Consider the following 23,476-nt stretch of genomic DNA (forward strand, 5'->3'; position numbering starts at 1 on the left):
GCCATCTGTAGATATCTTTGTAGTTTATGCCTGGTGGCCCCAGGTAGAACATAGGCAGTGACTGACCTTGCCCTCGAGCCAGCACACTCAGTGGACAGCTTCAGACCACGTCAAAGCACCACCACCCAACCACCTCCACAAGCAACACACTCAAGGAGTGGACTCAGTGGGTACCAGAGCCCTGCTGAAGTAAGTATTGCTCTGTGAGGTGGGCCCCTGCACAGCTGACCTCCAAGGTAGTCAGAGGTCAGTGATCAGTGTGCACAGCCAGTCTTTGCAACTGATTAGGCCGAGTAAATCCCTCCCACTGATGTGCCAAAAGCAATCAAGATTCAATTACAACAGAAATGTGTACAGTCCACATGAGAAGTGCACCTCGAGGGCACAGCTGGGGTGACTAGGGAGGCTGTGCCACTGGACCCTACAGGACACCACTATAATAGGCCATCCTACAAAGCCTAGGAGGCATAGCAACTCTACCGAATACATAGAAACAAACAAAGGGAGGTAGCCAAAATGAAGAGACAAAGAAACATGTCCCAAATGAAAGAACAGAGCAAAACTCCAGGAAACGAACTAAATGAAATGGAGATAAGCAATCTAACAGATGCAGAGTTCAAAACACTGGTTGTAAGGATGCTCAACAAACTTAATGAGGACCTCAAGAGCATAAAAAAGGACCAATCAGAAATGAAGGATAATGCACAGTCAGAAATGAAGGATGCACTAACAGAAAATCAATAGTAGAGTGCATGAAGCCAAGAACCAAACCTTTGATTTAGAATATAAGGAAGCAAAAAACACTTAATCAGAACAGTAGAAAGAGAAAGTAATAAAAAAAAAAAAAATGAGGACAGTGTAAAGAGCCTCTGGGACAACTTCAAGTGTACAAACGATTCACATCATGGCGGTACCAGAAGGTGGAGAGAGACAGAAAGAAATGGAGAAAAAGTGGTGACAGAAAACTTCCCTAACTTGGTGAAGGAAACAGACTTACAAATCCAGGAAGCACATAGAATCCCAAACAAGATGAACCCAGAGGCTCACACCAAGACACATCATTATCAAAATGCCAAAGGTTAAAGACAAAGATAGAATCTTAAAAGCAGAAAGAGAAAAGCAGTGAGTTACCTACAAGGGAACTTCCATCTGTAAACAATTTCTCAAAAGAAACTTTGCAGACCAGAAGGGAGTGGCAAGAAATATTCAAAGTAATGAAAAGCAAGGACCTACAACCAATATTACTCTATCCTGAAAAGCTATCATTTAGAATCAATGTTTCCCAGACAAGAAAAAGCTAAAGGAGGGAACCGAAAAATGGCGGCGGAGTGAACAGAGCTACACAGACCGTCTCCCAGAACCAAACTGGAATTACAACTATAACACAGACAAATCGACGGGAAAAACCAACAGAAAAGCAGCTTGCGAGAACCATACAACGAGGGACACTGACTCCATCCCGGTAGGCTTGCGAAGGCGCGAGACGGGGCTGGGAGCCCACGGTCGGCAGCTCGGCAGCGGCCTTAGCTGGGAGCAGACCCCTCGGGTCACACTCCCAGGTGGCCCCACAGCGCAGCCGGGACAGAGGCTGAAACAGCCACAGCCACTCACCTTGGGCTCCGGCAGAGGGAGGGCAGACTGGACTGGAACTGTGTCGGGACACTCGGGGTTTGGAGGGCGCTCAGAGCTTTGGCTGAGTGCAGCCACTCAGGACGGTGGCCACATTGCTCCTTCCCAGGGCTCTGAGGAGAGGCAGCAGCGCCTCCCTCGGAGATCCAACCCCACCCTGTGGGCCATTGTAGTGTTAATTGAGGCTCACTAACAACCAGAATCTGCCCCACCCTCGTGAAAGCCCCTTGGCTGAGCACCAGAGGGAGTTTTTCAATCAACTGACAACCCAAAATTCATCAACTAACCTAGACTGCTAGCCTCCAGGCAAAAAGCTAGAGGATAACAGTACGTTTCCTGGGCTGGCAACTTTAACCAGGAAAGTAAGACTTGACAGTGGTGTTCAACGTGGTTCCTCCCTCGCTCATCTAAACACAGGAGAGGGAGCCACAAACAGCAGAACACCAACACCCACAGGGAGAACTTGACAGGCTCCAAAGCCCACAGTGATAGCCAAAATGGTGAAACACAGAAACAGAAGCCAAATGAAAGAGCAAGACACCTCCACCGAAGATGAGATCAATGTGGAGCAATTAGGCATGTTAACAGAGCTAGAATTCAGAGCCATGATCTTGAGGAAGCTGAACAGCACGAGTAAGGACATAGAGACACTGAAAACAAGCCAATTGGAAATTAAAAACCAACAAGAAGAGATAAAAAATGACATATCCGAAATGAAAAACACATTGGAAGGTTTAAAAAGCAGAGTAGGGGAAGCTGAGGACCGGATCAGTGAATTAGAAGACCGGGTAGAAAAAATCAACCAATCAGAAAACAAAAGGAAAAGACTATTAAAAAACAGGAAGACAGCTTAAGAGAACTATGGGACAACTGGAAACGTAATAATATTCGCATCATAGGAGTCCCCGAAGAAGAAGAAAAGGAGCAAGGGATAGAGAATATATTCAAAAAAATAGTGAGAGAAAACTTCCCTAATTTGGTGAAGGAAGAAGGCATTCAAGTTCAAGAAGCACAGAGAGTCCCAAGTAAGAAGAACCCAAACAGGCCCACACCAAGACACATAGTAATTAAAATGCCACAAATTAAAGACAAAGAGAGAATCCTAGAAGCAGCAAGAGATAAGCAACAGGTTACCTACAAAGGGAACCCCATAAGGCTCTCAGCTGACTTCTCACAAGAAACACTACAGGCCAGAAGAGAATGGCATGAAGTAATCAAAGTCATGAAAAACAAGAATCTGAATCCAAGACTACTCTACCCAGCAAGGCTATCATTCAAAATAGAAGATCAAATAAAGAGCTTCCCAGACAAAAAAAGGCTAAGGGAATACATTAGCACCAAACCAGCACTGCAAGAAATGTTAAAAGGACTGCTGTAATTAGCAGTAGAAATGGGAAGAAAAATAGAACCACACTAAACAAAAATGGCAATAAATAAGTACATATCAATAATCACCTTAAACGTAAATGGATTGAATGCTCCCATAAAGAGACACAGAGTAGCTGATTGGATAAGAAAGCATGACTCATCTATATGTTGTTTACAAGAGACCCACCTCTCAACAAAAGACTCACATAGGTTGAAAGTGAAGGGATGGAAAAAAATTTTCCAAGCAAATGGAAAGCAAAAAAAAAGCTGGGGTAGCAATTCTCATATCTGATAAAATAGATTTCAAAATGAAGACCATAACTAGAGACAAAGACGGCCACTACATAATATTGAAAGGATCTATCCAACAGGAAGATATAACCTTGATAAACATATATGCACCCAATATAGGAGCACCAAAATATATTAAAAATCTTCTGGAGGTCTTCCAAGGAGAAATCGACAACAATACAATCATAGCAGGGGACTTCAACACCCCATTGACAGCACTGGATAGATCCTCTGCAAAAAATTAGCAAGGAAACAGAGACTCTAAATGAAGCACTAGACCAAATGGATTTAATAGATATCTATAGAGAATTACACCCCAAAACTACAGAATACACATTCTTCTCAAGTGCACATGGGACATTCTCAAAGATAGACCACATGATAGGACACAAACGAAATCTCTACAAGTTCAAGAAGATTGAAATCATATCAAGCATCTTCTCAGATCACAATGGCATGAAACTAGAAATCAATTGCAACAAGAACATGCAAAGACATTTGAACACATGAAGGCTAAATAGCATGTTATTAAACAATGAATGGGTCACCAAGGAGATCAAGGAAGAAATTAAAAACTTCCTGGAAACCAATGAAAATGAACACACAACAACACAAAATCTATGGGATGCAGCGAAAGCAGTTCTGAGAGGGAAGTTCATAGCACTACAGGCCTACCTCAAAAAACAAGAAAAATTTCTAATTGACTGTCTAACCTCACAACTTAGAGAATTAGAAAGCAAACAAAAAGAAAACCCCAGAGTAAGTAGAAGGAAGGAAATAGTAAAGATCAGAGCAGAAATAAATGACATAGAGACCAAAAAAACAATTCAAAGGATCAATGAAAGGAACAAAGAGCTGGTTTTTCGAAAACAAGATTGATGGACCCTTAGCTAGGCTCACCAAGAAACAAAGAGAGAGAACCCAAATACACAAAATCAGAAATGAAAGAGGAGAAGTAACAACCAACGCCACGGAAATACAAAAGATCATTAACAACTACTATGAACAACTATATGGCAACAAATTCGACAATCTAAGCGAAATGGACAAATGGACAAATTTCTAGAAACACACAGTCTCCCAAAACTATTCCCGGAAGAGATAGAAAACTTGAACAGACCAATAACAACTAAGGAAACTGAAGAGGTTATCAAGACTCTCCCAGCAAACAAAAGCCCAGGCCCAGATGGTTTCATGGGGGAGTTTTACCGAACATTCAAAAAAGAACTAACACCCATTCTCCTCAAATTATTTCAAAAAATTCAAGAAGAAGGAAGACTTCCAAACACGTTCTATGAGGCCAGCATAATTCTAATTCCAAAACCAGAAAAAGACACTACGAAGAAAGAAAACTACAGGCCAATATCCCTGATGAACATAGACGCCAAAATCCTGAACAAAATATTAGCAAATCGGATCCAGAAATACATCAAAAAAATTATTCACCATGACCAAGTGGGATTCATTCCAGGGATGCAAGGCTGGTATAATATTTGCAAATCAATAAACGTGATACACCACATAAACAAAATGAAGAATAAAAACCACATGATCATATCAATAGATGCTGAAAAAGCATTCGACAAAATCCAGCATCCATTTCTGACAAAAACGCTCAGCAATGTAGGAATAGAGGGATCATTTCTCGACATAATAAAGGCCATATATGAAAGACCTACAGCCAACATCATACTCAATGGACAGAAACTAAAAACATTTCCATTAAGAACAGGAACAAGACAGGGATGTCCACTTTCGCCACTCTTATTTAACATTGTACTGGAAGTCTTAGCCACAGCAATCAGACATGAAGAAAAAATAAAAGGGATCCAAATTGGAAAGGAGGAAGTAAAACTGTCATTATTTGCAGATGACATGATATTGTACATAGAAAACCCTAAAGACTCCATCAAAAATCTATTAGACTTAATAAATGAATTTGGCAAAGTAGCAGGATACAAAATTAACGTCAAGAAATCGACGGCATTCTTGTACATCAATGATGAACTCACAGAAAGAGAAACTGAAAAAACAATCCCATTTACCATCGCTCCAAAAAAATTACGATACCTCGGAATAAACTTAACCAAAGAAGTAAAGGACCTATTTGCAGAAAACTACAGGTCATTGAAAAAAGAAATAGAAGAAGATATAAAAAAGTGGAAGCACATACCCTGTTCATGGATTGGAAGAATTAACATAATTAAAATGTCCATACTACCCAAAGCAATCTATAGATTCAATGCAATCCCCATCAAAATACCGACATATTTCATAGAACTAGAACAAATACTTCAAAAGTTCATATGGAACCAAAAAAGACCCCGAATAGCCACAGCAATCTTGAAAAAGAAGAACAAAGTAGGTGGGATCACAATACCAGATATCAGGTTATACTACAAAGCGACTGTAACCAAAACAGCCTGGTACTGGCACAAGAACAGGCATATAGACCAGTGGAACAGAACTGAAACCCCAGAAATGGACCCAAGGCAATACGCTCAATTAATATTTGACAAAGGTGGCAAGAGCATACAGTGGAGTAAAGACAGCCTCTTTAATAAATGGTGTTGGGAAAATTGGACAACTACATGCAAAAAAATGAAACTAGACCATCAACTTACACCATACACAAAAATAAACTCAAAATGGATAAAAGACTTAAATGTGACCCGTGAATCCATAAAAATTCTAGAAGAAAATGTAGGCAACAAAATTTCGGACATCATACGGAGCAGAATTTTCACTGATACATCACCTAAGGCAACAGAAATAAAGGAGAAAATGAACACATGGGACTACATCAAACTCAAAAGCTTCTGCACAGCAAAAGAAACAATCATCAAAATGGAAAGGCAACCCACTGTATGGGAGAACATCATTGCCAATGATGTATCAGATAAGGGGTTAATTTCCAATATATATAGAGTGCTCATACAACTCCACAAAAGGAAGACAAAGGACCCAATTAAAAAATGGGCAGAGGAGCTGAATAGACACCTCTCCAAACAGGACATATAAATGGCCAAGAGACATATGAAGAAATGCTCAACATCACTAATCATCAGAGAGATGCAAATTAAAACAACAATGAGGTATCACTTCACACCTGTCAGAATGGCCGCCATCAACAAATCATCAAACAACAAGTGTTGGCGAGGGTGTGGAGAAAAGGGGACTCTAATACACTGCTGGTGGGAATGCAGACTGGTGCAGCCGCTATGGAAAACAATATGGTGCTACCTCAAAAAATTAAAAATTGAACTTCCATTTGACCCAGTGATCCCACTGCTGGGAATATACCCTAAGAAGCCTGAAACACCAATCAGGAAGAATATATGTACCCCCATGTTCATAGCAGCACTATTTACAATAGCTAAGATCTGGAAACAGCCCAAGTGTCCACCAGTAGACGAATGGATCAAAAAGCTGTGGTACATATACACAATGGAGTACTATGCAGCGGTAAGAAAGAAAGATCTCTTATCCTTTGAGACGACATGGAGGGACCTGGAAAGTATTATCCTAAGCGAAAGAAGCCAAGCAGAAAAAGACAAATACCACATGATCTCACTTATATACGGAATATAATGAACATAACAGTCTGAGGAATACAGTAGACCCAGACACATGGAAGTAGGGCACAGACTGACATCCCTCAGAAGAGGGGATGGGGGGTGGGGGGGTGGGAAGAGATAAACCACAGAACTTATATGCATGTATGCATGACCAATGGACATGGACAACTAAGCCGGGGACAGGGTGGAGGGGAGGTGGGGTGGGGGGTGCCAATGGGGTAAAAAGGTAAAATATCTGGAACAAAAAAATAAATAAAAATTCATAAAAAAAAAAAAAAAAGCTAAAGGAGTTCATTACCACCAAACCAGTATTATATGAAATGTTGAAGGGTCTTCTTGAAGAAAAAGAAGATAAAAAATATGAACAATAAATGGCAGTAAATACATATCTATCAACAATTAAATCTACAAACAAAATGAACAAGTAGAACGGAAACAGACTCATAGGTACAGAGAACTTTTTGTTGGTTGCCCAATGAGAGGGAGATTTGGGGGATGGGCAAAAAAGGTGATGGGGTTAGGAAGTACAAATTGGTTGTTAGACTGATGAACCTCAAAGCGAAGGGGAGGGTGAGGGTTGGGAAGAGATAAATCAAAGAACTTGTATGTATAGCAATGGACATAGACAATAGTGTGGGTGAGGCAGGAGAGAAGCTGGAGTGGGGAGGAGAAAGTCAGGGAGAAATGGGTGGACATCTGTGGTACATTCAACAATGCAGATAAGTTTTTTTTTTTATCCTCACCCGAGGATATTTTTCCATTTTTTGTACAGATAGAGTGGGAGGAAGAGAGAGGAAGGGAGAGAGAGAGAGAAACATCGACGTGAAGGGACACATCGAGTGGTCGCCACCCACACAACCCAATCAGGGCTGGGGACAAACTGCAACCTGGTACGTGCCCTTAGCGGGAACCGAACCCGGGTCTCTTCAGACCGCAGGCCAACGCTCTAACCGCTGAGCCAAACCGGCCAGGGCTCTCTTTCTTTTTCTTTATGTTACAGATGTTTCTCCTTATTACCCTCTAGACACCCTCCTCCCGATCCTGTCCACCCCCAGCATTGTTGTCTATGTCAATTGGTTATGCATATATGCATATAAGTTCTTTGGTTTATCTCCCCCACCCCGCACCCCTCCTTTGAGGTTTGTCAGTCTCAATCCTACTCCTCTCTATGTCTCTGGATCTGTTTTGTTCGTCAGCTTATTTTGTTCACTATATTCCACAAATAAGTGAGATCATGTGGTATTTGTTTGTCTCTAATTGGCTTATTTTGCTTAGCATAATACTCTCCAGGTCCCTCTATGTTGTCTCAAAGGATAAGAGATCTTTCTTTCTTACAGCTGCATAGTACTCCATTGTATATATGTACCATGGCTTTTTTATCCATTAGTCTACTGATGGACACTTGGGCAGTTTCCAGATCTTAGCAATTGCAAATAGTGCTGCTATGAACATAGGCGTGCATATATTCTGATTGGTGTTTCAGGCTTCTTAGGATATATTCCTAGAAGTAGGATCACTGGGTCAAATGGCAGTTCAATTTTTAAATTTTTGAGGAAACTCCATATTGTTTTCCATAGTGGCTGTACCAGTCTGCAGTCCCACCAGCAGTGTACTAGAGTCCCCTTTTCTTCACACCCTTGCCAGCACTTGTTTGATGATTTGTTGATAGTAGCCATTCTGGCAGGTGTAAAGTGATACCTCATAGTCATTTTAATTTGCATCTCTCTGATGATTTGTGACGTTGAGCATTTCTTCATATGTCTCCTGGCCATTTGCATGTCCTGTTTGGAAAGGTGTCTATTTAGGTCCTTTGCCCATTTTTCAATTGGATTCTTTGTTTTCCTTTTTTTGAGTTCATGAGTACTCTATATATTTTGAAACTTAACCCCATATCTGATGTATCGTTGACAATTATGCTCTCCCATATAGTGGGTTCCCTTTCCAATTTGATGGTTGTTTCTTTTGCTGTGCAGAAGCTTTTAAATTTGATGAAGTCCCATGTATTAATTTTTTCCTTTGTTTCTCTTGCCTTGGGCATTGTATCAGTGAAAATTCTACTGTGTGTGATATCTGAAATTTTGTTGCCTAAATTTTCTTCTAGGATTTTTAAGGATTCACAAGTCACATTTAAGTCTTTTATCCATTTTGAGTTTATTCTTGTGTATGGTGTAAGTTGATGGTTTAGTTTCTCTCTCTCTCTCTCTCTCTCTCTCTCTCTCTCTCTCTCTCTCTCTCTCTCCAGGTAGCTGTCCAATTTTCTCAACATCACTTATTGAAGAGGCTGTCTTTACGCCATTGTATATTCTTGCCACCTTTGTCAAATATAAATTGAACATAATGTCTTGGGTCAATTTCTGGGTTCTCTGTTCTGTTCCATTGATCTATATGCCTGTTCTTGTGCCACTACCAGGCTGTTTTGATTATAGTGACTTTGTAGTATAACCTGATATCTGGTATTGTGATCTTTCCTATTTTGTTCGTCTTTTTCAAGATTGCTGTGGCTATTTGGGGTCTTTATTGGTTCCATATTAACTTTTCGTGTATTTGTTCTAGTTCCAGGAAATACGTTGTTGGTATTTTAATGGGGATGCATTGAATTTATAGATTGCTTTGGGTAGCATGGACATTTTAGTAATGTCAATTCTTCCAGTCCATGAACAAGGCATATGCTTTCACTTTTTTTATATATTCCTCTATTTCTTTTTTTAATGTCCTGTAGTTTTCTGTGAAGAGGTCCTTTATTTATTTGGTAAAGTTTATTCCTAGGTATCTTAATTTTTTTGCTGCAGTGGTAAATGGGGTTGTTTATTTTAGTTTCTCTTTCTGTGAGTTCATTATTGGTGTATAAGAATGCCCTTGATATCTTGATGGTAATTTTATATCTTGCTACTTTGCTAAATTCATTTATTATCTTTAGTAGATTTTTTATGGAGTCTTTAGTATTTTCTATGTACGATATCATGTCATCTGCAAATAGTGAGCTTCATTTCCTCCTTTCCAATTTGGATTCCTTTTATTTTTTCTTCATGTCTAATTGCTGTGGCTAAGACTTCCAGTACTATGTTAAATAAGAGTGGCAAAAGTGGGCATCCCTGTTTTGTTTTTCTTAAGGGAAATGCTTTCTGTTTTTACCCATTGAGTATGATATTGGCTGTAGGTTTTTACGTATAGCCTTTATTATGTCAAGATATGATTTCTCTTGCCCTGGCCGGTTTGGCTCAGCGGTTAGAGCGTCCGCCTGCGGTCCGGAGAGGCCCGGGTTCGGTTCCCGCTAAGGGCACGTACCTCGGTTGCAGTTTGTCCCCGGCCCTGGTTGGTCGTGCGGGTGGCAGCCACTCGATGTGTCCCTTTCACATCGATGTTTCCCTCTCTCTCTCTCTTCCTCTCTCTCCCTCCCACTCTGTCTGTACAAAAAAATGGAAAAATGTCCTCGGATGAGGATTAAAAAAAAAAAAAAAAGATATGATTTCTCTATTACCACATTGCTGAGCATTTTGATCAGAAATGGGTACTGGATTTTGTCAAATGCTTTTTCAGCATCTATTGATAAGATGATATGGTTTTATCTTTTATTTTGTTTACATGTTGTATCACATTTATTGATTTGTGAATATTGTACCAGCCTTCTATCCCTGGGATGAATCCCACTCGGTCATGATGAATAGTTTTTTTGATGTGTTGCTGGATTCGATTTGCTAATATTTTGTTAAGGATTTTGGCACCTGTGTTCATTAGAGATACTGGCTTGTAGTATTCTTTCTTTATAGTGTCTTTATCCGGTTTTGGAATAAGGATTATGCTGGCCTCATAAAATGAGTTTGAAAGTCTTTCATTTCTTGAAGTTTTTGGAATACTTTGAGGAGAATTGGTGTTAGATCTTCTTTGAATGTTCATGAAACTCCCCTGTGAAGCTGTTTAGACCTGGGCTTTTGCTTGCAGAGAGTTTCTTGATTACATCTTCAATTTCCTTAGTTGTTATTGGTCTGTTCAAATTTTCTCTCTCTTCCTGGTTCAGTTTTGGGAGACTGTGTTTCTAGAAATTTGTCCATTTCGTCTAGATTGTCCAATCTGTTGGCATATAATTGTTCATAGTATGTTTTAATGATCCTTTGTATTTCTGTGATGTCAGTTGTTACTTCTCCTCTTTCATTTCTGATTTTGTTTATTTGGGTCCTCTCTTTTTGTTTCTTGGTGAGTCTGGCTAAGGGTCCATCCATCTTGTTTCTCTTTTCAAAGAACCAGCTCTTTGTTTCATTGATCTTTTGAATTTGTTTTAGTTTCTATGTCATTTTTTTCTGCTCTGACGTTTACTATTAATTCCTTCTACTTGCTCTGGGATTTTCTTTTTGTTTACTTTCTAGTTCTGTAAGTTGTAGGCTTAGAAAGTCAATTAAGAATTTTTCTTGCCCTGGTTGGTTTGGCTTGGCGGTTAGAGCGTCGGCCTGCAGTCCAGAGATACCCAGTTCCCACTAAGGGCGCGTACCTTGGTTGCAGTTTGTCCCCGGCCCTTGTTGGTCGTGCAGGTGGCAGCCACTCGGTGTGTCCCTTTCAAATCGATGTTTCTCTCTCTCTGTTCCTCTCTCTCCTGAACAAAAAAAAAAAAGAATTTTTCTTTTTTTCTTGAGGAAGGCCTGTAGTGCTATGAACTTTCCTCTCAGGACAGCTTTCACTGTGTCCCATAAATTTTGTGTTGTTGTGTGTTTGTTTTCATTGGTTTCCAGGAGGTGTTTAATTTCATTTTTAATCTCCTTGGTAACCTATTTATTGTTTAATAACATGCTATTTATGTGTTTGAGTGTTTTTGTTGTAATTGATTTCTAGTTTCATGCCATTGTGATCTGAGAAGATGCTTTCAATCTTCTTGAATTTGTAGAGACTTACTTTGTGTCCTAACATGTGGTCTATCTTCAAGAATGGCCCTTGTGCACTTGAGAAGAATGTATATTCTGCAGTTTTGGGGTGAAATGTTTTATAAATATCAATTAAGTCCAACTGATCTAGTTTGTCATTTAAGGACTCTGTCCTTGTTAAGTTTTTGTCTAGAAGATCTATCCAGTGGTGTCAGTGGAGTGTTAAAGCCACCCACTATGATTGTATTGCTATTGATCTCTCCCTTGAAGTCATCTAGAAGTTTTTTAATATATTTTGGTGCTCCTGTATTTGGTGCATATATGTTTACCAGGGTTATATCTTCTTGTTGGATAGATTCTTTTAATATTATGTAGTGACCTTCTTTGTCTCTTATTATGGCCCTCGTTTTGAAGTCTATCTTATCAGATATGAGTATTGCTACACCAGCTTTTTTTTCATTTCCATTTGCTTGAAAATTTTTTTCCATTCTCTCACTTTCATCCTTTGTGAGTCTTTTGTTGTGAGGTGGGTCTCTTGTAGACAGCATATATATGGGTCCTGTTTTCTTATACAATCAGCTACCCCCCTATATCTTTTGATTGGAGCATTTAAGCCATTTACATTTAAGGTTATTATTAATAGATACTCATTAGTTGCCATTTTTATTTTATGCCTGTGTTCCTCTTTCTCTCTTTGCTGCTGCTGCTTCTTCTTCTTCTTCTCCTCCTCCTCCTCCTCCTCCTCCTCCTCCTCCTCCTCCTTCTCTTCCTTCTCCTTCTCCTCTTCCTCCTCCTCCTCCTCCTTCCAACAGTCCCTTCAGCATTTTTTGCAGTGCTGGTTTTGTGGTGGTAAATTCCTTTATTTATTTATTTTTATTGTCTGTGAAGCTCTTTATTTCTCCTTCAATTTTGAATGATAGCCTTGCTGGATAGAGTAGTCTTGGATTCAGACCCTTGCCTTTAATTACTTTGTATTCTTTATGCCACTTCCTTCTGGCCTGCAGTGTTTCTATTGAGAAATCCACTGATAGTCTAATGGGAGCTCCCTTGTAGATAACTTTCTGTCTCTTGCTTCCTTTAAGATACTTTCTTTGTCTTTAATGTTTGCCATTTTAATTATGATGTGTCTAACTGTGAGTCTTTTTTGGTTCATCTTGCCTGGGATTCTCAGTGTTTCCTGGACTTGTGTGACTTTTACCTTCACCAATTTAGGGAAGTTTTCTATCATTATTTCTTCAAATAGGTTCTCTATTCCTTTCTCTGATTCTTCTCTTTATGGTACCCCTATGATGCAAATGTTGTTACATTTTGTATTGTCCCAAAGCTTCCTTAAACTTTCCTCTTGCTTTTTAATTTAGTTTCCCATTTGTTGCTCTATTTGGATGTTCTTTCTACCTTGTCTTCCAACTCACTGATTCAGTCTTTAGCTTCTTCAAATCTACTATTGAATCCTTCTAAAGTATTTTTCATAACAGCTATATCATTCTTTATTTCCTCTTGATTTTTTTTCATAGCTTCTTCCTTATTTTTTAAGCTGATGCAGTTTCCACTGGGCTCTTCATAATTCTTATTAAGTTGCTTGTAGTTCTCACTAAATTGTTTTAGCATTCTTAAATTCATTGCTTTGAATTCTTTATTTGACAGATTGCTTTCTTCGATTTCATGTAGTGCCTTTTCTGGTGATTCCTTTTTTTCTTTCATTTGGGTGTTGTTTCTTTGTCTCACCATTTTAGCAATCTGGTAGTTCTAGGCCTGGTGAGGGATGTTGGAATGTGTAGGCAGGTCAGTGTGTATCAAAATAGACTGCTGTGCCTCCCAGACTGTTTTGGTATGTGGTGCCTCTTACCTGCTGTGGGTCCTGGAGGATTTACAACTGGCAACTGGTATTGGTCTATTGTGTTAGGTGCTCTTGGGGTGTGTGGGTCCAGCTGGTGTGCTGTTGGGGTGCATTGGTTTTGCTGGTGTGCTGCTAGGGTGTGTTGGTCCTCCTGGTATGCTTCTGGGGTACATGGGTCCCACTGGTTCTTTGCTGGGGTGCGTGGGTCACATTAGTGTGCTTCTGGGGTATGCTGCTGCCTGGTGGGGCTGTTCCTGATCAGTCACTGCTGTTGACAAGTGTCAGCTCCCAGTTTGTACTGCTACTGCTGCTGCTGTTGCCAGGGGGTGCTCTCTGCTCCCAATTCTCTGCTGCTTTTGGGGGCTGAGGATGCTCAGCTCCCGAGGCTTTGCTGCTGCGGGGGGAGGGACTCCACTCCAAATCCACTGCTACAGTTGTCAGGGGTAGGTCTTGGGGATGGGTCTCAGCTGCCTATCTCAGCTGCTGCCTGGGGATGGATGTCCACTCCAGAGCCTTTGCTGCTGGAGTTGTGTCTCAGCTCCCGAGCCTCAGCTGCTGTTGGGAGTGGGACTCCACTCCTGCCCAGTCACTGTTGTTGTGGGAGCTGGGCTCTGATCAGGCTTCTGCTGTTGGGGATGGTGCTCAGCTCCTGGCCAGTTGCAGCTACTACAGCAGGCACCTTGATAGTGCTGCTACTGTGCGTCTGTCTGCATTGAAACAGTGGGGTCCACTGGTTTGACAGTGTAAGGCACTCTGGTGGACTCAGGTTACTCAGCCCTAGCCACTACCTGCTGCCTCCTCTCAGAGAAGACCTGGGATATTCCAAAATGGCAGGGCCTCCCAGCCATGCAGGGAGAAGTGCCCTGACAAGTCGCTTGCCATGGTAGCCAGCTGCTTCCCACCCACAGCACAGGAACCCTCTGCCTCACATTTCTGCACTGCCCAAGGTTGCCCGTCCACACTCACATTCACTTACACTCCCTCACACTCTCACACACTCACCCTCACTCTGGTCCTGCCTGCCTCCATCTTCCCTGGATTTTCTTCATATACTTCAACTGAAACAACAGTGTCCTCTTAAGCCAGATATTACAGAGATTTGTGAAAATGTAAAACATACCAATTTTCTCATAATCTTTTGTTTTGGGAAATATAGTTGTATGTCATAAAATATTTATAGTAACATGTACTGTGATTACTTTTTAAAGATTAAATAATAAATTTTCTTAAGTGTCTCAGTCTTTGGGAACTATCAGTTATTTTTAAGGGTATAAGGGACTTGTCCAGCCAGTGTGGCTCAGTGGTTGAGCATTGACCCATGTACCAAGAGGTTGCCAGTTCAATTCCCAGCCAGAACACATGCCCAAGTTGTGGGCCAAATCCTCAGTGGGGAGCATGCAGAGGCAGCCAATTGATTTTCTCTCTTATCAATGTTTCTATCTCTCCCTCCTTCTCCCTTCTTCTCTCTCTAAAATCAATAAAGAAAAAAAAGAGTATAAGAGACTCTAGACAAAAAAAAAAAAATTGAGTAACTGTGCTCAATTATATTTCTGAATTATCTAGTTGGTTACACTGATATATTCTTGTGCAAGTATCATTTTGTTTAAAATATTTTAACATTACAAATATTTTTGAATGGGATGGGGTTCTGTCTTTATTCCTCTTGGCTTTGGTTTCTTTTTTAAAAAATATGTTTTTATTGACTTTTAGAGAGAGAGGAAGGGAGAGAGAGAGAGAGAAATATTGATGTGAGAGATAAACATTGATCAGCTGCCTGCTGCACACCCCTTATTGGGGATCGAGCCCACAACCCAGGCATGTGTCCTGACTGGGAATTGAACCAGGAGCTCTCAATCTATGGAACTGACGCTCAATTCACTAAGTCACACTGGCTGGGCTGGTTTTGGTTTCTTTTTTGTATCTGTTCAACTTAGAAGAGAGCCACTAAAATTTACTCGAAGCATGGGGATTTATGATAGTGTGAGTCCCAATTTCCAAAGGGCAAACATAGTTCAGAACAAAGTGGAGCCCTGCCCCTTATAGTGTTCTCATGTGGTAGGGCTGGGCCTTCCTTCTTGGCTAAGTTTACCACTCCATTAATCAGCATTGCCATTTATTTCTTAGACAATATACAACACTGACATTTCTTCCCCATCTTTAGTTTAACAGTAAGTTCCTGAAAAGTTGAGTTGGAATCCATACAACCTAGTTTAAGAAAGATGGGAATTGATTCTTTCAGCTATGATTATGGGTTACTGTAAGATTCTCATTCTTTCTGCTGGATTTGTTGAGAAGTCTGGTCCAGAGGTCAGACCTACTCTGTAACCTTGATCGAGATGGTGTTTATTATTAGATACTTACAGGTGCTGTTTTATTTTTCTCTTCTAGATTGAAACCAAGATTCCAGTTTCTTCCCTGAATGCTGTTGCAACTCAAAGAATTATAGACCTTGCTCACCCAAAGATCAAAATAGAGGGTCTGTGCTACCCAAGAGAAAGATGTGATATGCCCATTCGTCCTGTAAGCCATCACTGTCTTGGCATCCTTCAGCTCACATTCTGCTTGTTCCTATGGTGCTATTTTTCCTCTATAGGGCACTGGCCAAAGTCATTGAAAAAGAGACTCTTGCCCTGGCTGGTTTGGCTCAGCGGTTAGAGCGTTGGCCTGCAGTCCAGAGAGACCCAGGTTCAGTTCCTGCTAAGGGCATGTACCTCGGTTGCAGTTTGTCCCCGGCCCTGGTTGGGTCGTGTGGGTGGCGACCACTCGATGTGTCCCTTTCACGTCGAAGTCTCTCTCTCTCTCTCTCTCTCTCTCTCTCTCTCTCTCTCTCTCCCTCCCTCCCACTCTATCTGAACAAAATATGGAAAAATGTCCTCGGGTGAGGATTAAAAAAAAAATTTAAAATAAAGAAAAGAAAAAGAGAATCTTTAAAGAGAAGTCTGTGGCAGGAAGGAAGACCTACCTGCAAGAGATAAAGAGGGACTGGGGGTAGAGGGTGAAGAGAATGAACTTTGGAGCCAGTAAGAGCTGGGTTCAAATTACAGCCTTTCCACTCTAGCTCTATGATGTTGTGACAACCTCCCTGAGCCTTACTCATTCTACAAGTACTTGAATACCCACTGTGTGCCAGACACTGTTCTTAGTGGACAAGATGGAGAGAAACAAAAAAATAAATAAGTAGACAGATAAGATAAGGTTAGGTAGTGATAAGTGCTATGAAAAAAATAAAATAGGACATTGGTGATTATGGGAATAAGCTACTTTGTACATCCTATCAGAGGAAAGCTCTCTGAGGAAGGGTTTTGGAGCTGAAACCTGACTGATGAGATGGAGTTGGCTAAGTGAAGATTCTTGAAGAGAATATTTTAGTAAAGGGAAGAGTACACGCCACAGTCCTAAAGTTGGGATGACCTTGAAGTTGGGTGGGGCAAGGGGAGCAAGGGGACTGTACAGATAACAGTTCCCACTTGGACAGCTGTCAACACCTTAACAATAGATAAGGCTTGTGCTCAGCACAGAGAGCCTGGCACGTTCAATGGTCCCCTTGCTCTTCCTCCTCGACACTCCCCTCCATTCACTGTAGTGGCAAATGGGTGCCCAATCCCAGCTGAGTTTTCAATAATTATCTAATGATTATGCTATCAAAGGAGGTGGGAACAATTTCACCCTCTTTCTCAGAATCTGAGGATTTGATATGGAATTCTATTTGAAGGAAAAAAACTAGTCTGGGAATTAAAAACCCTTCAGAGAGTGTTTTAAGTTTGCTGACATGACTTGCCTTCTGACCCTTAGGCAAATCAATTTAATTCTCAGTTTTTTGGTATGTAAAATGAGAATTATAGGCCTCTTTCTTTAATTGCTAGAATTTTGGGGGGGGGGCTTTAAAAATCTTTCTAAAGAGCCATACCACTGCAGATAATCATACACTTAGATCCCCAATCAAATCTACCCCACTACAATACAGAACACTTTCAGGGGTACTGAGTGGTGTTTGTTATCCATTCAAATTCTTTTCAATGTGCACGTAAGAGAGAATAGTGGCTATATGTCATCCTTCTATTGTACCAATAAAGCAACATAATAGAAAGGCAACCTGGCAAATGTGATTTTCGAAGTGAGACCAAAAGCAATTCATCAACCAGTCAGTCAATATATATTCATTCAGTACCAGTTATGTGCCAGAGCCTATTCCAGCTTTTGGCAAACTAATACAGTAAGTTCTCACTTAACATTGTTGATAGTTTCTGTGACCTTAAGCAAATTGACATAACCAAACCAATTTTACCATAGGCTAATTGGTATAAACAAGAGTTAAGTTCCTAGGCATTTCATCAATGTTACAATGAAACAACATTATTTGAGGACCTGCCACACTTTTCTCAAGCAGCTTATATTCTAAGGGGAAGAAGCACACAATAAATATATATGCAACAAGGTAAGTGAGCTAAGTCAGGTATTGGTAAGTGCTATGAGGAACATTGGTACTGTGGAAGAGGGTAATCTGAAAGGCTGATTGATTTTGTATGGTTAGGGAAGAAGTCCTAACCATACATGTTTGAGTCAAGAGACTTGAATGATGAAGAAGCAGCCACTACAAGATTGAGGAAAGGAATCGAAGCAGAACTAGCTAGTGCAAAGGTCCTGAGATGGAAAGAGCTGGGCAGGAGGGGCCTTGTGTGATCATGGGAGGGGGAGGCCTCATAGCAATCAAGGTAGGGAGTGGGGTAGCAGCCCGATCATGTAGGGCCTTCTAGGTTACAGTAAGGAGCCCAAATGTTGTTCTTAGCAAGATGGGAATACACTTTTAAACCCTGGGAGTGACATGGTCTGACTTGGGCTTTAGAAAGTACTTACCTCATGGAGTTGTTATGATGATTAAGTAGCAATGATGTAGGTACATGACTCAGAACACTGTCTGGCTCTTGGAACACACTCATTGAAACCCTCATTCTCTCCTCAGCCAGTGCTGTGTGAATGCTGGATTGTCTGGGGGCAGGAATGGAAGCAGGGAAGCCAGTTGGGAATCTATTGTAGGAATCCAGGAAAGAAAAGATGTGTCTTGACTGGGGATATAGCTGTAAAGATAGGGATCTGTGGTAAAATTTTGGGATATATTTTTGTGTCTTTTTGTTTCCCCTGTAGATATCCCAAGCTGCCTTGCTAGCCAAACCTAGCCCTCGAATAATAGCTCTAGCTAAGCCCAAACCTCTTCATGAAGATTATTTACCCAACCGTGATCCTTCCTGGCCAGTGTCTTATGCTGCTTTGCATTCCAAAGTAACTCCCAGAATTAAAGAACTAGCTAATCCAAGCGCAAGGTATGTCAACTTAAGGCTGAGATGGGACAGGAAAGGATGGTTTGCTGGGAACAGAGGAAAGTTGACCTAATAAGGCCAGTGAAAAGAACTGTAGAAATGTGATAAATTCTTAAAAACATATCACTTATTTGTTACATTTACCGTGACAAATCTATGGTCTTCTTACCATAAATATAAGGCTATAATTAAAGGGTTAGTGAACTAGTATTGCAACCTAGATCTAGGAGACAACTCTATAATTATGGACATGGGATTATGTATCTAATACATGTGCTCAAAGTGAAACAAATGACAAAACAGAGCACATAATATGCTACAGTTTGTGCAAGGGAAAATAGGCATGCGCCATGTTTTTGCTTGCATATGCTTACAATATCTCAGAAGGGTATATAAGAATGCAGTAACAATGGTTACTTTGGGGGGCGGGGCTAGGGACCCAGGATGGGAGAAAGAATTATTTTTCACTAAATAGGCTTTTAAAAATTTTCAATGTTTTTGTACCATGTACATATATGACCTATTTCAAATAAATAAGAAAGTACTTCAACAAAGAAGAAGTAGTCTCTAATTCCTGTTTACCTTTTGGAAGACCCCTTAACTTGCCTGAACCTCAATTCATTTTGTTGTCTTCAAGGGTCAATACCTGATTCCCCTTTTAAGCATCACCAGGAAAACCTGGAGACACTGAAAAAAGTGGAGCTCTTGAGCCCAGGGAACAGGAAATACGTTAGTTCTTATGTAACATGATATTTTTAAATTTTTATAAGGTGTTTTTCCTTAAAAAAAAAAAAAGTTCAACACCAAATGAAATGAAGCTTATTTTCTGTTCATTGACAAAGGGAAGAGAAGAGTTAGATCATGTGATAAGGTGCTAAAGGTGGAAACTTCAAAAATTTGATTTCTTCAAGTCCACCAGAGGACTGTCTGACTTTTTTTAAAACATCACCCAATTATTGAGAAATTTCCAGAATTTACTTTCTGTGGAAAGAGCAAAGGCGTTCGAATCTGACAGGTACACCAACCTGCATTTACCACAGATCATTCTTATAACTTCCCCAAGACTTCATTTCCTTTTCTGTGTAGTGGAGGCCATGATTTCTATTTCATGGGTGCTTATGAAAATCAAAATGGGATCCTATCACTGTGCCTAATACATAGTGATGCTTGAGAAATGTTAGTTCCATTTTCCGTTCATTTTATTTCAGGTTGGATTCTTTTTCTCCCCCATTGCAGGACTCCTGTGCATTTTGTGTACTACGATCCAGAGGTCTTTAAAGTCAAGCCAGCTGCTTTGAAAGCACAGTGTCCTCCAAGGATCCTGCAGTTGGCAGAACCTATTACACATTAAATACAGAAAACAACATCACTCAAACCTAGTTAGACATTGGATGACTTAGTTCCTCAGTCTGCTACTGTTAGTTTGTATTCACCCCTCAACCTCAAAAACATTTGAGACATCCAGAAAACACCACTGTGACCATCAATTAGCAATTGTGGCTGTGACCCGTAATCATGTGTTTCACAGGGCTGGGGACTCCAGCATGCAATAAAAGAGATGATGATAGCCTGCCTTATCCTTACTATCTTCTCACGCGTGTCTTGGCTGTCTCGCTGCTGTCACTGACCTGAAGAAACACGCTTCCTTATATTGGCTGATTGTGCTTTTCTTGTCCCGGTGAGATCCACGTTCCTCTGTAGCTGATCTCGACTTGGTCTCTTCTCTCATGAGTCCTGAGATTGAAAACAGTCTTTGTGTTATGTTTCCAATCTCCCCTCATTCCCAAGAAATAACTCTGAAATAGTGAGAACTTTTTGAACAAGTCTAAATGCTTTGTATAATTTGTAGGTGAAATTTAGAGAACAGGTTACCTTAAATGATCACACCTTCACCAATTTCTAATCCTTGGCTTACACTTGGTGTCATTTATGATGGACAGAAAAAGCAATGCATTTGGTAAGTGTTATAATTCTCTGTCAAATTGCATCTGCCCAGAATTTTCTAGTGGTATATGGATCAATATTTTACAAATTAAACCAACTTTTATAACGTATCAGGATTTACATGAAAACAAACTTATTTGAAAATCAATTTTATAGATGAATGAGCTCTATCTCTAAGGCTTTTTTTTTGCATTAAGAAGCTAACTAGTGTTATGGAGAGACAATACTACATAGTAGTTTTGAACTTGAGATTTGGAATCAGAAAGACCTGGGTTCGAATCCCCCATGGATCATTGATCAGATATGTGATTTTGAACAAATTCCCTAACTCCTTGTGCCTCATTTTTTTTTTTTTTAATGTGTAAAGTGGGTTTCTACTGCATTATTGTATGGATTTAATAAGAACATTATCTAATAACGTGTGAATAGGAAAACATTGTTTACAAATTTAGCTGATTTTGCCTTCTAAAAAAGGAGTGGCAGCCCTGGCCGGTTTGGCTCAGCGCTTAGAGCATCGGCCTGCGGTCCCGAGAGACCCGGGTTCGGTTCCCGCTAAGGGCATGTACCTTGGTTGCAGTTTGTCCCCGGCCCTGGTCGGTCGTGCAGGTGGCAGCCACTCGATGTGTCCCTTTCACATCGATGTTTCTCTCTCTCTTTCTCTCTCTCTCTCTCTCTCTCTCTTCCTCTCTCTCCCTCCCACTCTACCTGAATAAAAAAAAAATGTCCTCGGGTGAGGATAAAAAAATAAAATAAAAAATAAAAAAGGAGTGGCATAGTTTATTTCACTGGGAAAATCAATCTATTTATGGCTTGATTCATACATTAAATAAATGCATGTCGAGTGTTTTTGCCTTGCCAGGTACTGTGCTAAGCTCTGCATATATCATAGTAAGCCAAACATATATGGGCTCTGCTTTCACAGACTACTAGACAATTGGGAGAAATGTTTGTAATTCAAACAATAACAGATAAATGTAAAATTGCAACAGTGGCAAGTGCTAAGAAGAAGAAGTTATAGTACTAAGAAAGAACAGAATAGAGCACTATGACTCCCTTGGGAAGGTAAGAGAAGGCATCTTTAAAGAAGGGAAAACTGGGATGGACTCTAAAATTGAGTAGGGCTAACTAACCAAAGAGGGAACAGGCAGTTGGTCCAGGTAGTGGGAACATGTGTCTAGTGGACATTTGTTGATTTGGGAGTTTCACCCCACATTCATTCCTCCTCTTTCTGATAAGGATTCCCACTTCTATTTTGGGGAATTGCTTTCTCTTCATTGTTTAATGCTTTATTGGGACTTTTGTTTAAGGTGTCCTGGCCAAGGGATGGGCATGTGACGCAAGCCAGCCAAGCCCTTTGAACTGTCCTCCAGGGCTTTGAGTCCCTTTGGTGCAAGGGACAGGGTAGTCAGAGCTGATGTCACCCAGTAGTGGTGTCCTGATGAGATTTCATTTTACTCCTACTACCTGCAGCTACCCTGGCCCTTCACCTATTCCTTTAACGCAAGAGCTACCCACAGCCTTCCAGGAAATCCCCACGGCAGGTGAGTCAGAGACTGGAGTATGAATGGTGTGACTCAGACTGAAAGACAAAAGGGCTTGTGTGATGCTGGAGGCAGAAGGATGGGAGCCAGACCATGAGAGGCCCTGGAGCCACTGTCGAGATCTTAGTCTTTATCTTAAAACCAATGGGAGTTGTTGATGTAATTTAAGCAATCAAGGTTGCCGTTTGAAAAAATTACTTTGACAGATAAATTGAGGAGGAGACAGTGGAGGTAGGTAGACCAAGTTAGGAGGCTCTTTAGTAGATCAGATGAAAGATGAAGATCATTTGGTGGAACCATGGTGGAGGTAGAAGTGACAGGCTTGAGAGATATATGGGCTGGGTACTCAGGATTTGGTGATGGACTAGATATGGGATGGGAGAGAGGGAAGCACTCAAGATATTTCCTGGCTTTCTAGCTGAGGAAACAAGATTGATAGTGAGTGTCTGAATATATAAACAGACAGTGGGCAGGCCACATAGGACAATAGAACTCTGACTCACATCCTCTGTAGCAGTCAGCCCAGAATGGCCAGGATTTGGTCAGTGGTCCTTATTGGTGCTTATTTTCTGCCCCCAGTTCCAACAAAAAACAAAATATACTCTTTAAGCCAATCATAGAAGATTCCCTGCTTCTGTTGAGCCCATTTCCAACTTCCCCGTCAACAGGCTCTGATCAGAGCATCCCAAATCCTGCCCCCCACCTCCACTGTCAAGCTGTCCCCCTCCTCTGTCTGCCTTGGAGTCTCTGCCAAATGCACGTGGTGACAGCTGACTCCCTTGCTCAAGCTAGCTCTGGATACATAGCCTGGTGTGTTCTCATTTGTGTGATCTCTATTTACACACTAGTGAGCCTTCACTGATGTAGGGAACACTGGGAAAGGACCAGAGAGAGTGGAGATTGCGTGTCCAGTTCTGGACACTTAGATAAGAGGATGCCTTTGAGACAGTGGAAAGGAGATGTCAGGTTCAGGGCTGCACCAGCGCTCTTGTGGACCCTGGCACTTTTGCCTTTCTGGGGCTTTTCTTTTTCAAACTAATATTTTAAATTATATTTTGTGACTGCACTGATGTAAAGATGGAATAATCATATTCTATATCAAAACACTGTGAACTAAAAGTTC

General features: G+C 40.8%; 1 protein-coding gene across 1 annotated transcript in view; it reads left to right on the forward strand.

Moving 5' to 3' along the window:
• THEGL (theg spermatid protein like) overlaps window positions 1–20,219 on the forward strand; it is a 72,696-nt gene extending 52,477 nt beyond the window's left edge. Inside the window, exons 7-9 of the mRNA XM_036252485.1 lie at window positions 15,942–16,073; window positions 18,696–18,871; window positions 20,105–20,219. Coding sequence (XP_036108378.1) covers window positions 15,942–16,073; window positions 18,696–18,871; window positions 20,105–20,219 — 423 coding nt within the window. The remainder of the gene's footprint in view (window positions 1–15,941; window positions 16,074–18,695; window positions 18,872–20,104) is intronic.
• Window positions 20,220–23,476: the final 3,257 nt, after the last annotated feature.

This window comes from Molossus molossus, unplaced genomic scaffold (assembly GCF_014108415.1).
Source record: "Molossus molossus isolate mMolMol1 unplaced genomic scaffold, mMolMol1.p scaffold_m16_p_1, whole genome shotgun sequence".
Lineage (NCBI taxonomy): Eukaryota > Metazoa > Chordata > Mammalia > Chiroptera > Molossidae > Molossus > Molossus molossus.